At 39.5% G+C, this 17,129-nt stretch overlaps 2 protein-coding genes across 2 annotated transcripts; both read left to right on the plus strand.

Moving 5' to 3' along the window:
• The first annotated feature begins 3,151 nt into the window (after positions 1–3,151).
• Positions 3,152–16,361, plus strand: LOC110605970. Its single transcript, XM_043953587.1, has 3 exons — positions 3,152–12,496; positions 12,590–14,126; positions 15,689–16,361. Exon 1 carries the CDS (start codon positions 6,962–6,964, stop codon positions 8,177–8,179), a length of 1,218 nt encoding a protein of 405 aa, XP_043809522.1. The 5' UTR covers positions 3,152–6,961; the 3' UTR covers positions 8,180–12,496; positions 12,590–14,126; positions 15,689–16,361.
• Positions 4,775–5,494, plus strand: LOC122722394. The gene has a single exon (XM_043953086.1). It carries the CDS (start codon positions 4,775–4,777, stop codon positions 5,492–5,494), a length of 720 nt encoding a protein of 239 aa, XP_043809021.1.
• Positions 16,362–17,129: the final 768 nt, after the last annotated feature.

Raw genomic sequence — 17,129 nt, forward strand, 5'->3', positions numbered from 1 at the left:
GACGAATGTTTAGGGTTAGAGAGCCCAATAAAATGATAAACCACTCATAAAACCAATAAACTGAAACGTTTATTAAAAGATGGGTTTAGAGACTGAAAGATGCCTCAAAGTAAAACGCTCAAAGGAAAACCTAAAAGAGCAGATTAATAAGGTCAGAATAGAAAGGAAAAGATGGAAGAGACGACTGTCAAGGTTTTAAGGTCAGTTCGGAAAGGCAATACTAGAAGGACAGAGCACTCAAATTGAACCTCTCAAAGAAAAACTATCAAGGTCAGGCTTTTCATGAAAAAGACCACTAAGATCAGATCTTCTAAAGGGATGATTATCAAGATGTAAAATTTGCTCTCTCAATTTGATTTATGTTAAGTTAACTAATTTTATTAATTGCACTTCATAAGCGTCAACCAAATGAATAAGTACATCGAATTAGCATTATAGATTCTCTTTTTCTACCGTCATAAATAACTATTGAAGAAGTGAAAGGATAACTCATTACGTATAAAAAATAGATCCTTAAGGTTATGACATGTGTACACATGAATCGAAAGTTTTTGTGCAGAAAGAATTCAAAAAAGATCCTATCTCTTTCCGTTACACAAAGAGAACCAAAGCCACTATCCTCTTCTTTGTTTTACTACCCTTAACTCTACTAAATTATCATATCTGACTTGAGTGCGGACGAATTTCTATCAGGAATTCTTTCAATAGACCTCTGACCGTCTTTTTCATCTTACAGAATTCCTGATCATCTTATTTATTTTACAGGACTCCTTCAAAATCAAGTATGAAAAACTTAATAAACCAATTAAAGATTAATGATCAAACTAGGAAATTAAATTTTTGTCTAGGAATTCTCTATCAAAATTTATTTCAGTCATCGAAAATACAAGATTTTAATGGAATAGAAAAACTAAATTGGGTTTGTTTGATGATTAAAAATTAAATAAATATATAAAAATTTAACGATTTATTTTTAAAAATAAATAATATAATTTTTGGAGAGAAGATTCGCTCTCAGGTCTCCACTTCCCAACCTCCCGAGTTATGGAATTGGCGGGAATGTTAAAGTAAACTGACAAAACGACGATAGATCAATCATTTTTACTTAAAATAAATCAAAATTCATTCAAATTCGAACCCTTATGCTTGCGTTTTTCCTTCCACCTTCTTCCTCTTCTCTCTAGCTCTCCCTCTCTCTGAACACAAATCACACTTCTCTTTTTACCTGTTCGATAAAACTCCGCCATGAACCAGTCGATTTCGACAACATCACGGCTCGGTGAATAAACTAAGTCATGGGTTCACCAGTGAACGGAGTGACCCCGAGCTCGTCGCCCAGAAGGTTTGTGCTGGGATCTACAAGGTTGTCGCCGCCAATCATCCTGATTATGCTCTCGTGCGTTGGTGTATCTGGTCCCGTATCTGGGTTTGATTAACTTGCGTCTTTGTACGTGCTGTTTATGTTGTTAACTGTATAAATTGTCGAGATTAAATGCTGTTAATTCAAGCAAGTTCCAATATTCCATGCACAATATCTTTGCGCTTCTGGAATAATTATACTTTGTCTTGTATGATTGGCTTGATTTGCTTGTTAAATTGGTTCATATTGTGGCTCAGTTGGCTGCTACAATTCGAATCTGCACAGGGATACAAAGAACTGCTTTTTAGAAATGTAAGCGTTTCGGTTTGATCGAATTTCCTTAGTTTTGTTTTGATTTTAGTGGATTGTCTTAATAAAACGTGTTCTGGCATGAATGGTAATGCAGGAATGCATAACCATGTCGATGAGAGGTCTAGACAAAAGGCTTCTCTTATTGTAGATGATGTTTATTAAGTGATCATGAAGACAATGTTCCATAATTATTTTTATTTTCTTGTTTTTCAAGCAATAAATATTGCAAATAAAATTATCTTGATCATCTACCATTTTAGGGTCAGGAGCCTAATTGTTGTTTTAGGTAAGAGGTTTGGGCTTAAGTTTACCAAATTGAATGAACTTTGATGATGACAAGAGCTTGGAAAAATTCTACCAATTTCATTGATAGAAACAAACATGTATTTATGCATACAAATTTAACAGACAATGCAAGACAGAGCACCTTATCATGCTGGAACTTGGAACTGAAAAACATAACAGCTAGTTACTAAAGATATGTTGTAACTTGTTTATTTCCTAATGACCTGGTCTTTTATTTCTGCATGTGCTTGGACTTGTTCTATGTCCTTCTGGAGTGTAGCATCCTCTGCGGCATCATCAGCAACACTGACTTTTGAATCACCACTTGTCTCATTAGAAATGTAACTGACCAAATCTTTCTTAGATCATTCTGTGACGAAAATTCAATTTTCAGTAATCAATTCTGTAAATCTTATCAATGTGGCTTCTACTTTATCAAGAGTCAGGTGACTCTTTTCTTGACCAAAATTATGCACCAGGAATGACATTCAGACTGAAATTTTTAGTTTTCTTAGATTTTGCTTGATGCGGGATGTGTATATTAGATAATTTATATTTTCCTTCTACTGGAATGCTACTCTTCTAGAAGGTGACATCATCTGTGGCAGAGATTTTGGCTATAACTACTTCGGCTTCAACACTCGTGAGAGGTCCTATCCTTTGAAGGTCGGTAAGGACATAGTGGAAAGATCAAATGTTGATGAGGGTCGATGTTGGTATCCACGAGGTTGACATTGACTCTATTGTCAAAAGTATAACACTTGATGCCTCAGCTTTGGTTCACTCATGCTACATGTTGTGAATGTATTCATAGAGAAAACATGCCAACAACATGGACATGGAAATTATGGATAAAGAAGACATAGTTGCGACTAAGAGTGCAATGGCAGCGAGAAGTCTTTTCAAATCAATTAACCTTTGTTAGCATTCAGATTAGGATAAACTTTAAACTTTCTAGTTATTATCTGATAATCGCCGGGCTTCACCACCCCGGAATGAGGCCAGGCCCAAGAGGCTAGTACCGGCCCAAAGCTCATGAAGCCTCTGGGACCGGCTACTCCCACGCCTTCAGCCCGGATGCGGGCACACAGAGTGGACCAGGTCACTCACAAGCCCAGACCCAATAAGAGGAAGCTCAACCCGGTAAAGTGACAAGAGGAAGGACAACGGGTCTAGTCATTTCGCAGTTGAGTGACAGAAGCAGGTGGCATTGTAGCAGAGAGACTGTTAGACATCACTAGCAGACAAAAGGAAAAAGAATAAAAGGAGAGGAACACCTTCCTCTCCATCTAAGCTCACACAACTACTGTAAACCCTATTCTCTAGATCTCAGAATATCAATTGGTGTCGTCTGTGGGAGCGAAAGAGATCTTTTCGTCACCGGAGTTCCGTTCTTACAATACCCACTGAGATCCAGAATGGCTAACCACAATGAAAATCACGCCGTTAACACCCCAAATGACCTGAGTTTTGCTCAAGAAGGGCAGCAGTTCTCCTTCTCTAGCCTTACAACCCCCACTAACCAACCACCAATGCTGTTTAATCCCTCACCGAGCTCTGCAGGGAATGTACCTGTAGCCACCATATCCAACCAAGACCTTCAGACCATGGCCCTTCAATTACAGAATACGGCCCACTGGTTGGGGCAGATAATGCGGCAGAGGGGTCTCAATACCCCCTTAAATGTGTCTCCCATGGCTGAAGGAATCCGTATCAGTGAACCCCAACCAACTTTCAACTACCCCATCCCTCAACAGAGCAGTAGGGGAATTGGGGAAAGAAGCAGAGGAGCCGGAGACGAAGGGGAGCCGATAGCCAGGGTTCACGGAAGAAGAGTGAGAGAACTCATTGACAACGATAAGGCAGAAAGCTATTCCGCGGACACAGCCAGAAGGACGGAGAGTGAGGAATGGAGAGAGGGATGTCGCCTAGAGAAGAGGTCGAGACAAGAGGAAGAAGATGTAGATCAGAAGCTGCAAAAGATGAGGGAACAGTTCATGGCCGAGTTGGGGGCAAAGGACCACAGTCAGACTCTTTTGCCCACCTCCTCACCTTTTTCGGGGTGGATACAACAAGAGACCATTCCTAAAAAGTTCATGATGCCCTCCATGGCGACATATGATGGGACAGGAAACCCGATGGAGAACATTCTCAACTACAAGACCTTTATGGAGTTGCAGACCCTGTCAGATGCCTTAATGTGCAAGGTATTCCCTACGACACTCACAGGACTAGCAAGGGCCTGGTTTAACAGTTTGGAGGCTGGGAATACTAAGAGTTTTGGCGACCTCGCCAACTTCTTTATCAGCTGGTTCATAGCAGGAGTACCGGCTGACAGGAACACTAGCTACCTGGAGACAGTCAGGCAAAGGAGGAATGAGTCTTTGAGGGAATATGTAGCTTGTTTCAATACGGAGGCCCTGCAGATCCCTGAGCTAGATGAAAGCCGGGCTGTGGAAGCCATGCAGAAGGGAACCACCTCTCCTGAGTTCTTTGTCTCGTTATGTAGAAAACCGCCCATCTCCTTGGCAGAACTGATGAAGAGAGCAGAAAAATACATAGCAAAATGACGCCTTAACGACCAGCAGATTTGCTAGAGAAGTTGCAGATAGAGGAAGAACCTTAGAAGAGAAGAGGTCGGACAGACCTAAAAGAAGACGCAATAAAGGACCCGAGGTATACAGACAGCCCTGGGACAGAAGAGAGCAGAGACCGCCCCTATCTCGGGTCCCCAAAGCAATAACCCCCCTTAATGCCTCCAGAGCCGAAGTGCTCGTGGCAGTTCAAGACAAGGAATTCCTTCAATGGCCCAAGCCTATGAAAGCGGAAGTAAGCCGGAGAGATCCAAACAAATATTGCCAGTACCATCGCACCCACGGCCATGACACCAATTACTGCTACCAGCTGATCAGCGAAATTGAAAGGCTGATAAAGAGGGGACACCTCCGAAACTTTATAAAAAAACCGGAAGGAGAGAGACCTCAGCAGAACCCCGCAGTGGAAAGGCCCCGAAGACTGGGAGTAGGGCCAGTGAATGATGGCTTTAGTGGAACCATTAATATGATTGTGGGAGGAACTCGAGGACGGATGAGCAGGAGGGGAAAGAAGAGAAGCCGAGACGGGGAGGGAAGCAGCAGTGAAGTCATGCAGGTGGTAGAGCATTCCCCTGTGGTCATCTCTTTCTTCCCTGAAGATGCCCATGGCATTCAAATGCCTCACAACGATGCCCTTATCATCGAGGCTGTCATCCACAACTACCGAGTTCGGAAGATCCTGGTTGATGACAAGAGCAAAGTAAACTTATTGCCGTATAGGGTCTTCCAGCAGATGGGGATACCAGAGGAGCAGATGGTGCGAGATCAATCCCCGGTAAAGGGGATCGGAGGAACTCCAGTAACCGTGGAAGGTAAGGTGAATGTGGCCTTGACTTTGGGAGAGCCACCCCTGTCTCGGACTCATTATGCCGTGTTCTTGGTAGTGAAGCTCCCACTAAGCTACAGCTGGGAAGGCCTGTGCTGTATGACTTCGAGGTGGTGACCAGCATCAGATATCTGACCATGAAATTCCCAACAGAGGCAGGGGTGGGAATAGTTTGAGGGCGTCAGGAGGAAGCAAGGGCGGTATACATGGCCACGGTGGCAGAACCGAGCTCAGTAGACGAAAGAATCAACTCAAAGGTTATGGAGGTCAGAGATGAGAAGAAAGAAGTCAGGACAGAACCTGTGGGGGAGCTGGAAACCTTCACTTTGTCTGAAGGAGAGACAGACAAAGTTTTCAGCCTCAACGCAGGCCTGACTGAAGAACAAAAGACGGCAACAATGGCTCTAATCCGAGGCTATGCCTCAAGCTTCGCTTGGAAACCATCTAACATGCCAGGAATAGACCCTGAGGTGATGACCCACAAGTTGAACGTTCTCCTCAGGGCAAAACCTATAAAGCAGAAGAAGAGAGTGGTTGGGAAAAAAAAACAGCAGGCCACCAGGGAGGAGGTGCAGAAATTAGAAGAAGCAGGGTTCATTAGGGAAGTCATGTACCCACAATGGTTAGTAAATCCTGTACTAGTGAAAAAAGCCAATGGCAAGTATAGGATGTGTATAGACTTTACGGATCTGAATCAAGCTTGTCCCAAAGATTGTTATCCCCTCCTTGCTATTAATAAAATGGTCGATTCCATGGCCGGTTTTGATTATATGTCGTCTCTGGATGCAATGTCTGGTTATCACCAAGTCCCAATGGACAGGTCAGATGAGGAAAAGACTTCGTTCATAACGGAAGATGGAACTTATTGTTATAGGGCCATGCCCTTTGGGTTGAAAAATGCAGGGGTGACATATCAGAGACTGATGAATAAAATTTTCAAGGGGCAGATAGGAAGGAATGTGGAGGTATATGTGGACGATACGGTAGTAAAGAGTCAAACCTTTCATCAGCACTTGATAGATCTGAAAGAAGTGTTTGAGGTGCTGGAGCAGTACAAAATGAGATTGAACCCGATCAAGTGCGCTTTCTTCATTAGAGTTCCTGGGGTACGATTAGTGGAAAGGGTATCGAGCCAAATCCAGAGAAGGTGGAAGCCATACTGAAAATGCCTAAGCTGACCTGCGTAAGAGACGTGCAGAGGCTCACGGGAGGGTGGTAGCACTTAACCGTTTCATGTCAAAATCAGCAGAGAGGTGCTGACCATTCTTCAAGAAGTTGAGGAAAGTTCCAGACTTTGAATGGACTGAGGATTGCCAACAAGCTTTTAAGGAGCTCAAGCAATACCTCAATTCACCCCATGTACTCAGCAACCCACTACTCTTTATCTATCTGGCAGCATCAGGACAAGCCGTAAGTGCCATATTGGTAAGTGAAGAAGGGAAAGAGCAGAAACCAGTGTTTTACGTCAGCAAGGTGCTCAAAGACGCCGAGGTCAAGTATTTGAACATAGAAAAGTTGGCATATGCCCTCTTATTAGTAGTAAGGAAGTTCAGGGTATACCTTGAAAGCCATCAAGGAGTGGTAATGACAGATCAACCTCTAAAGAAAATCCTCCATAGACCGGAGACGTCAGGACGGATGCTTGCTTGGTATGTCGAAATTGGCCCCCACTGCCTCGATTATCGACCTCGGATAGCCATCAAGGCTCAGGCCCTAGCTGACTTCATAGCAGAGTGTTTCTTCAATGAAGAACAAACAGAGCTCGGTGAAAAACCAACGGAAGCAACAGGAGAAGGGCGCAATGAGCAGCCCTCACGAAAGTTTAACTGGAGTCTGTTTGTAGATGGGGCATCCAGTGCTAAAGGTAGTGGTGTTGGAATAATGTTGAAAGGGCCAGAAGGATTCAAGGTTTGCTATGCCTTACGGCTAGAGTTCGATGCCACCAATAACATGGCGGAGTATGAAGCCCTGATAAACGGGATGCTGATAGCGATGGAGGTAGGGGCAACCGACCTTGAAATAAACAGTGACTCTCAGCTGGTGGTCAATCAAATAACGGGGGCATATCAAGCGAAGGACCCAATTATGCAAAAATACTTAGCAAAAGTAAAAGCCGTAGAAGCTGAGCTCGGTGAGCAAGGAATCATTGTGCGATATCAGAGAATAACTCGAGAAGAAAATGAGGAGGCAGATCTACTTAGTCGATTATCTAAAGAAGAGTTAGAACAACTTCCGAATGAGGTATACATACAACACCTCAGCACCCCAGCCTTTGACAAAACAGACACTATAATGCAGATCGGAGAAGGGAAAAACTGGATGACCCCATACTTGGAATATTTAGAAAAGGAAAAACTCCCTGAAGATAAAGTTGAGGCAAAGAAAATCGCAGCCCGAGCTGCCAATTACCAAGCAGTGAGGGGAACCCTGTATAGAAGGGGGAAGTCTAGCCCGTGGCTAAGGTGTGTAGGTCTAGAAGAGACAACCAGGGTCATGGAAGAGATCCATCACGGAATATGTGGAGCTCATGAAGGAGCAGGAACGTTGGCGAACAAAGTTTTCAGGCAGGGATACTGCTGGCCAACAGTTAAAAAGGAGACAGAAGAATTTGTCAGAAGATGTGACGTGTGCCAAAGGTTCGCCAACGCAATCAACGTCCTAGCCACTTCTCAATCCAGCATATCCAGCCTGTGGACGTTCTCACAGTGGGGCATAGATATCCTGGGACCTTTCTCCAAGATCACAGGACAGAAAAAGTTCGTAGTAGCTGTGGAATATTTTTCAAAGTGGCCAAAAGCTTAAGCAATCTCCATTATCACAGCAAGGAAAATGATAGACTTTGTCTGGGGCAACATCATCTGCAGATTTGGAATACCGAGGATACTTATATAAGACAACGGCAAGCAGTTTGACTACAAGACCTTTAAGGAATTCACAAGAAACATGGGCATATGGCACAAGTTCTTCTCGGTGGCCCATCCTCAAACCAACGGCCAGACGGAGGTTACAAACCGAGCTATCCTCCAGGGATTGAAAAAGCGACTGGATGGAGCAAAGAAAAACTGGGCAGATGAGCTCAATAGCATCCTGTGGGCATTCCGGACCACCCCTCGAACGCCAACGAAGGAAACACCCTTTGCATTGGCATTTGGCACTGAAGCTGTAGTCCCCATTGAGTTACGAGTCCCCACTCACCGAGTCCAGTTCAATAACGAGAACACTAATGATGACAAATTGAGGGGTAACTCAGATGTCCTAGAAGAGATTAGAGAAGAAGCTCAAGCCCGCACCGCTACTTATCAACAAAAGGCAGCTCGCTACTACAATAAAAAAGTTAGGGAAAGGAGCTTGAAGGTAGGAGATCTGGCACTAAGAAAGCTAGAAGCCACAAGAAAGAGAGCTGCAGTAGGAAAGCTAGCATCGACCTGGGAAGGCCCTTTCAGAATAATCAAAGTTGTAAAACCGGGTGTATATCGAATTGAAGACCTACAAGGAAATTTGGAACCCCATGTCTGGAATATCCAGCATTTGAAGAGGTATTTTCCTTGAATGTACAAACAGCATAAATAAACACTTGTACTCTGACAAATATGAATGGAATAAACAAGGATATTTATGTCAAGATGTTATTTTATCTTTTTGTGTCTGAATTCTCTTTAAAAGAGGAGAAAGAACAGGCATTACAGGACCTCAGTGAGGTAGGTGACCGGCCTCCCTCGACACCACAAAACCAGCTGAGATGATGAAACGACAGTAAGCATGGTTTTAAATCGCGATCGCGGCCGCGGTCGCGGATAACGGAAACAGGTCTGTAACGGCCGTAACGTAACGGTAACGGCCTGGCGCTATGCAAAATTTTCAAATTAATTTGCAAAGTTCATCAAATGATATGATATCAATAGATTTAATTCAGAACAATGTATACAAATATATAATAAACATAAATATATCAAATATATTACTATTTAGCTTAAATTAAATACCATATAGGAAATTACCAACCTCACTACCACCAAAAAGAACGTCGTGCAGGTTCTTGTTGGTCTTGACTTTGGCTCTCTGAGCTTTGATCATTAAGGTGATGCTGCTGATGTTGATAGTATTGCTGTGGATCAAAACTGAATAAAAAACCACCACCCATAATATCATTAGGATCACCATAAGTTGGCTGAGGGTATGATAAAGCTAACTCTGCTCCTGATAAGGGGTAATATGAATATGCAGGAGGATAATTTGTTGGATATGGCATCCCTCTAAATTGGCCATGGAACCCATAATTTGATGAAGTATCTTCAGATGATGAGCTACCACCAGGTCCACCACCATACATAAAATTTGGATTATACGTGCCAGCGTTGTATCCATAATTTAATGAATCAATTGACCCCTTCTCCTCATATGCAACATCCTTACCTCTTGTTTGGGATGTTTCAGCACCACCGGTACTAGAACTATGAGAGCCTCGTGATCTTTGATATGTACGCATCGGAGATGGTTCAGAAGCAATTCTAATTCCACTTTGTCTTTGACTAGGTGGATCTTGTGAACTACGACTACCACCTCCTTCAACTGTGGTTCTTCCTCCACCTTGATCACCACCACCATCATCATCATCACTACTAGAGCTGGATAAAATAAAAGAATCATCATCACCAGCAGCACCTTGTTGTCCTTGAGTTTGAGTGGCAGATTCAGACTGTGATGGAGCATTACCCGCCTCTTCACCATCTAACCATGGATTTGGTTGCCCATCAAGCAATGGAGATTCCCTTTCCTCCAACCAAGAGTTTAACGGATCATCTTCTTCAAAAATATAATCCAAATTAATTGGATCATAGCTCCTGTCTAACTCTTGTTGGCTTTTTCTTGTCACATTTTTTATTTTCAGCCTCATGTTGTAGTGCACAAAGACAAGTGCATGTAATTTTTGATACTTCAATCTGTTTCTTGTCTTTGTGTGAATGAGAGAAAATGTGCTCCAATTTCTCTCGCAGTTTGAAGCTGAAGTTGTTTGGCTCAGTACTTTAATAGCGATTTTTCTCAACTCAGGAGCACTTTCTCCATAATTAATCCACCACTCAGTTGCAAAATATTTTAAAATTTTTATTATTTTAATGAACTTAGCTATATAAAAAGGAACGAACAAAAATAATTTATACTTATTTTATAAACTTAGTACCTGGATTAGTGAACTTAATTGCCTTTTGCGCCAAAACTGTTCCAAAACTCTCTATTTTGTCCCGAAAAAGTAGGGCCTACATGTTCCAAATTCCAGTAAGTTAACTTCAAGTTCAAAAGCAACAGTTCAAGCTTCAAGCCTTCAACTACACTAACATAGTAGTAACACTTGAGAATTAGCTTGTTAGTTGTTACTTACTTGATTTAATGCTTTTCCTTGATTTACTAAATCCCCCTCTAGACGTTGAATCACATTTTTGAGAGCTAACATGATCTCATTATCATTTCCAATATCATGTGGGCCATATTGATATTGAGGATTTAGAAAATATCCTGCAAAATAAAATATGAAGATAGATAATAAGTTATCTTTTAATTTAACAACTTAATTTTCTAAACTATCAAATTATAATACAATGTTCTTACCGGCGGCATGCAAGTCATGATGCAATTGAAAATTCCATCTATGATAAATTATTCTCCAATATTCCAAATAGCTTCTAGAATTTTTTTGAATAGCCAATTTTGTTCGCTCCATTGCCTCATATATAAATCCCATTGTTGGCTTGTCATCTCCATCAACTAATCTTAAAACCTTCAGGAGAGGTTCTTGAACTTTCATTATTTGTTGTGCCCTCTCCCAAAAGTTTCTTCCTTCGCTGCCTAAGCCAAGCACAATTTTCTTGGCTTCATGCGCTGGACCACTTGTTGCTTGTCCATATTTACTCATCATCCATTGCTCCGATTCGAACATATTCCTTAGCCCCACCCTATAACGGACAATAGACTCTAAAGCAATGAAGTTTGTGGCAAATCTAGTGATGCCAGGTCGAATAATATCTCTATTGTCCGTGAATTTCTTCATATAATTGACTACCCAATTATGATTATAAATAAATTGAGTAATTACCTTGGCTTGGTCAATTATTTTTTTCACACTCTTCTTCTTTCCAATATCTTCCAAAATAAAATCAATACAATGAGCACTACAAGCAGTCCAATATAGATTAGGGAATTTCTCCATTAGTTTCTTCCCTCCTAATTTAATGGCAGCTTCGTTGTCCGTTACCACTTGGATAACTTTTTGAGGGCCTATTTCTTCCACTACTTCTTTCATAATTTTAAAATAGTATTCTCCATCTTTATGCTCCACATTGGATGCATCAACAGACTTGTGGAAAACTGTGCCTCTGTTTGAGTAAACAAGGAAATTTACTATACCCATACGTGTTGGCCCACTCCAACCATCACACATTATGGTAACTCCCCTCTCCTTCCATATTCCATGAAATGAGGCTATATATTTTTTCATCTCATTGTACTCATTTTTTAGATAAACTTCTGCAATTTCATAAGTACTAGGTGGAGATACATTAGGCCCTATTTCTGCTGCTGTTCTTAAAAGTGGCTTTGTCCACGGTGACTCAACAATACTGAAGGGAAGTCTATTATGTATAACAAAATTTTCAAATGCTTTCAACATTTTCTCCTTCTGTGTCTTCAACCATTTAGTTTTTAATTTTGGCTGCTTTTGTTGAGCTCTGCTTCTCTCTATCTCAACTTCTGTGGCAGCCAACCGAGATGCCGGTGTAGATATTTCTGCATATCTTTGTGCTTCTCTACCTCTCTCACGTGTAGTAGCAGAACGACCCAACACTTGTCTGCTACTACCACCAACATCAAATCTAGATCCAGTTCTCCTTCTAAATTCATCTTCTTCCAACTGTCTCATGCTCGCCCGTCTCGCCATTTCCATTTCGATGTCCTCCTCCTCCTCCTCCTCTTCATCATCTTCGATTCTATTTATATTCATAATTTCTTCTTCTAATTCTCTTTCTCTTTTTTCTTTATCCTTTTTAGCTAATTGGTATTCTTTCAGGACAGCGGCCATATCCTTCTTAACTTGGGAAGAAACTTTCTGACAACCTGCAATTTGACCAGGTATGTTAGCCAAGTGCAACTTCAATCTTGTTATTCCACCTGTGACTTTTCTCCCATAGAAATTACAAATCAGTTCTCCTTTTTTCCCTGTAGGTGTTGCAAACTTCCACCCAATATCTTCACTTGGTTTACCACCCCCTTGAGTAGAACCAGAACCACTTCCACGAGGCATTTTCAATACAAATATTTAATAACTGTTCATAAAAATTAAAAGATATCAAATGTCAAATACATGGAAGGCAAATATTTTTTTTCATAACTAATATTTTAATTTTAACCTAACTCCATACATTAATTTCTATTTAACACAAATTATATAAATATGAAATTTTTAATTGTTAGACTACAAGTCTTAGTCTACCACTATTAATTTAACTCAAAACTAACTCAATCAAAACAGTGCCAAAGGGTGTACTTCACATTTCTTTCCTCTTTCATAAGGCTTTCGTAATATCATACGTCATGCAAATGAACTGTAGATGACTTAGCCTTTCAAAAGCTTTCCATGTTAAATTCTATTAAATGTATGTTATGTTCCCGGAAAGAAGATATATAAACGAGAACAATAGTGGAATAAGTGTTAGGTCTTCAGCAACCTTTCTTCTTTTCCTTCTGGGAATTCTTCATGTGTACATGTGGAGTGTGATGCAATCAGATAGATGGAATTGGGATGCTCTTAGGGAAATGATCTTGAAGTATGGCACCCTTCTGGTAGCACCCGTGTCCATTGCTTCAACAAGCCAGATTCTTGGTAACAATCTATTAACTTAGTTCCTTTGAAGTATCTGCTGCCATCTAGTCCCTCTCATTTTCAGTGGTGAAGAATTTTTATGGTGAACAGACACATCCTCCATAACTTAACAGAGACTTGTCTTTGGTCTCATCCTCTTAAAAACAAGATAATCAATGAGAATGTATTTATTCTTTTCACAATCTGGTTGTTCCTAGTATTTGTTGCATGTTACAATGTCATGCATTGATCTCTCCATGTCTTATATCTCTGCAAGGCCCAAAAACTGAAATGTACTATCTGGAACACGGGTTGCTGCTGATGCAATCAAGTTTACTATTGTTACATCCGTCTCAAAGATGTAATGGAATTTCTTCATTATGTTAAGCCTTGTTTACACTTTACACATTTCTTTAAAAATCTTCATTCCATATTTATTTTGTAGTTCTGAAGACTTAAAGTCCATTTTGAGAATTATAAGAGTAGAAAAAGAGTTAAAATAATAATTCTTAATAATTATATATATATAAAATTATGAATGCATGTATGTATATTTTTTCAATTGAAACAATGGGCACAAAGTTTCAATGAAAGATATCTTCTACAGTCTGCTACTCTGCTTGTAATGATCTTGGCAGTTGGCTGTGCCATGCTGACCTTGCTCATATTTGAAGTTTTATTGTTATTATTATTATTTATTTTTGGTGAAAAAGGAAATGTTAATAGGACAAACATTGATGTCAATACTAATATGATACAAGTAGTATGCCCACTGCTTGCTGAAAAACAAAGGATGCATGTCCTGTGGCAGTTGCGAGTGCAAATTTATGGACATATGTCGGCAACAATCAACTGCAAGTTGGGATTGAGGAGATTTGGACCATGTAAAAGCAATATTCTGTAAGTGTATACCTGATCCATCATGAATCTAACTCTTCAAGAGCGTATAATGTCTATGAGTTTATAATTGCTTATGTAAATCACGGTGTGAGGAACTGGTTAGTTATGTTTTTTACAAAGATGCATGGCCATTTATTAGGGGTTCAGGATTGCAGAACTGTATGAAAAGGTTCAAATGTAATGGACATGTTCATGGTGCTTTTTGTATAAAATGACATTGTCCTTTTGTTTTCTTCTTCTGTGTATGTTTTGCTTTACTATGCATTCATGGGTTAAAAAGCCTAGATTTTAACTGCTTCACTGCTCCGTTATCCGAGATGGCCAAATGATTATATTTTTAAAGGCTTGATAATTGTGATAATGTTGATTGATGGGCCTTGGAGCATTTCCAATTAATTGAGCCTGACATAGGAGGAAGGGTGTTAAGTAACTTGGTGATTGATGTGCACTATTATCTTGCTTCCTAATAGCTTTTTCTTTAGGAATCAGTGTTCAACTTTACATTTACCATTATTACAACCTATAAACCTGTCTCTCTGTATATTCATTTCCCCCCTTGAACACTTATTTCCACAGCTTGCAGTATGCATCTTGTGACTGAACTGGTTTGCAGTTTACTTACCAGTCCTACGCATTATGAACGAAGTTGTGTATTATTGATTTCGATGACTTTTCATACCACGATGAAATGATTCACTAATACTTGATGCCCGCCAAATTTGACAAATAATTCGGAGAAAACAAGGTTACAATGTTTATACTTAAAATAGTATTTTGTATCATTTGATATTGATTTGCATGACAATGTTGCTAACTCCTAGATCAGGACAAAGCATATTAATATTATTATATTTTAATTCTAACGTGGGGAAGAGGTATATTCAAATTGAAGAAGAATGGCTGTTGCCTGTACTGGTGTGTGCAGTCCTCTGGCAACTTGTATGTCCCATTTTGTTGTTTGAAGGAATGTGCATGATTCTTTTTGGCTTTTTCCAAGCAGAGTATCCATATCTGGTTCGTTACTGTGTAGAAGCACGTTCTGGTTATTTTAATGATTGATGATTACTATCATATCTGCTGGATGAGATGGGAATGTGGGGAATTGGCTTTGATTTGATGACTAGATTAGCCAATAGATGCAACGTGCGCCGCCATTAATAAAGCTACAGTAGAATAATCACTTTCTGATAAAAATCTTCTGTAGGGCCATTCTTTAATTGTCAAAAGTGATATGGATGATGATGTGAGATTTGATTTATGATGAGTGGTAAGGAATGGTTCTACAGTTTATGGACATAAGTTGCTTCGTGGTAGTTGTAGAATGCTTGTTTGCATAACGACATAATTTGATTCCTCGAGTCTTAAGAATTTGGTGACTTTATGAACCAGATAATCTAGAGCTTATCACCTCGAAGCTTAGGTAAAAACTTGAGCTGACAAAGATTAGAAGTCTTTAGCGTCTTGAAACTTCAACTAACAACGCTTAGGCATGAATTTGCTTTCTTCACTAATGAAAATGAAGCTATTTCAGATTTTAAAATGTTTGGCCTTGAATTTTGTAGGTTCTCTTTTGGTCCATAAATCAAGGTTACCATCAACTGATGAAACCTCAACGCCATTATTCTAAAGCAACAGTGGGATTTGCAGATATGAACAACTGTGGATTGATCATAATTTTTCTGCAGATCATAGTCAACAGGAATATTGTTGGGCCAACATATAAGGTAGCTATCTTTGACCTCAACAACCAATTGTATTGTTTGATTCACAACTTTCTAAGTGATTCTTTGCTTGAAAGGTTTATCTTTAAATTCTTTTCGATATAAGCTTTCAATTTCTCATGCCACGTGTACTTCTCTAAGAGTCTACTTTTAATTCTTTGTTTTTTCTGCAGACAATTTAACAAACTACAATCTTAAAGTCATCATCCTGGATTTCATATTCACATTGTCCTTAACTAGAAGAACTCTTAGAGTCTTAGTTTGTTTCTTTTATAAATGGGCATCTTTAACTTCATCCTACAGACAATTTAAGGCAGCTCCAAGCTGAAAATGATTGAACAAGCCTCCTATGTTTTTATCCTATTCTTGTACGTAGAGAAAGGACTAATTCCACCTTAGCAAACGTGTGAATCACATTTCTACCACTCTTTTTCTTTGTGGAGAATTGGAGATATGCCATTGGTCTATCTTTTATTTGGGTCTAAGCTAAAATGAATACCCTTTATTTCTTTTTTGTTCTTTGTGTTTGGTCCAAATGCAATGCACTTAGACCAGAAAATATTGCCTTTTGGTGCAAATGAAAGGACTTGTCATGATATTGGTACAAATTGGAATGATGGGAGATTTCTTTTTAGACTGAGTAAACATAAACTCCTAATATAAATATAAGGAATTTTATGAGTTTCACTGTAATTTTATACCAAGAACCTTAAAATAATAGGCAATATCTAAAAACTGTGGATAAGATGCAAAAGGATTGCTAGATTTGGCATAACAATTAGGGTTAATTATCCTAAAGATGGCTTGGATTTATGCGGTTGATGGTGAGTTTTAAAGTTTATGGAGCTTTGAAGTTTTTGCTCAATTCACATTTAGGATTCTTGGTCAAAGATAGAAAAGTTAGGAAGCGATATTCTTCTTCAAGCTCTTTCTTCCAAATCAATCCACATTCAATTGAAAATATTTTTTAATAAAATAATTTATTTTCTATTACTTTATTTTAATTTTAAAAAATATAAAATATTAGGCTAAATTCGAGAGTACTTATTCTGGTTGATTTTAGAAAAACCATAAAAGCTCTTCTTAATTTTTTTTTTTAAATTACTTTTATAAATTGGTTCAACCACATATTTGAATGTGAATGATTTAACCATTGAAATGGGATCTGAAAGTGGGGGATTATTTAATTTTCAAGATCTCATAATTAATTGTTTTTGCTTACCAGGCCGTTTTTGAGGACCCAATTTATTTGGAACCAAATGGCCGCATCTTCAGCGTCCCA

Source organism: Manihot esculenta, chromosome 18 (genome assembly GCF_001659605.2).
Source record: "Manihot esculenta cultivar AM560-2 chromosome 18, M.esculenta_v8, whole genome shotgun sequence".
Classification (NCBI taxonomy): domain Eukaryota; kingdom Viridiplantae; phylum Streptophyta; class Magnoliopsida; order Malpighiales; family Euphorbiaceae; genus Manihot; species Manihot esculenta.

Bases quoted from the DNA above. Each gene is read 5' to 3' on its own strand.
- LOC122722394 (XM_043953086.1), top strand. From the start codon at position 4,775: ATGAAAGCGGAAGTAAGCCGGAGAGATCCAAACAAATATTGCCAGTAC.
- LOC110605970 (XM_043953587.1), top strand. From the start codon at position 6,962: ATGACAGATCAACCTCTAAAGAAAATCCTCCATAGACCGGAGACGTCA.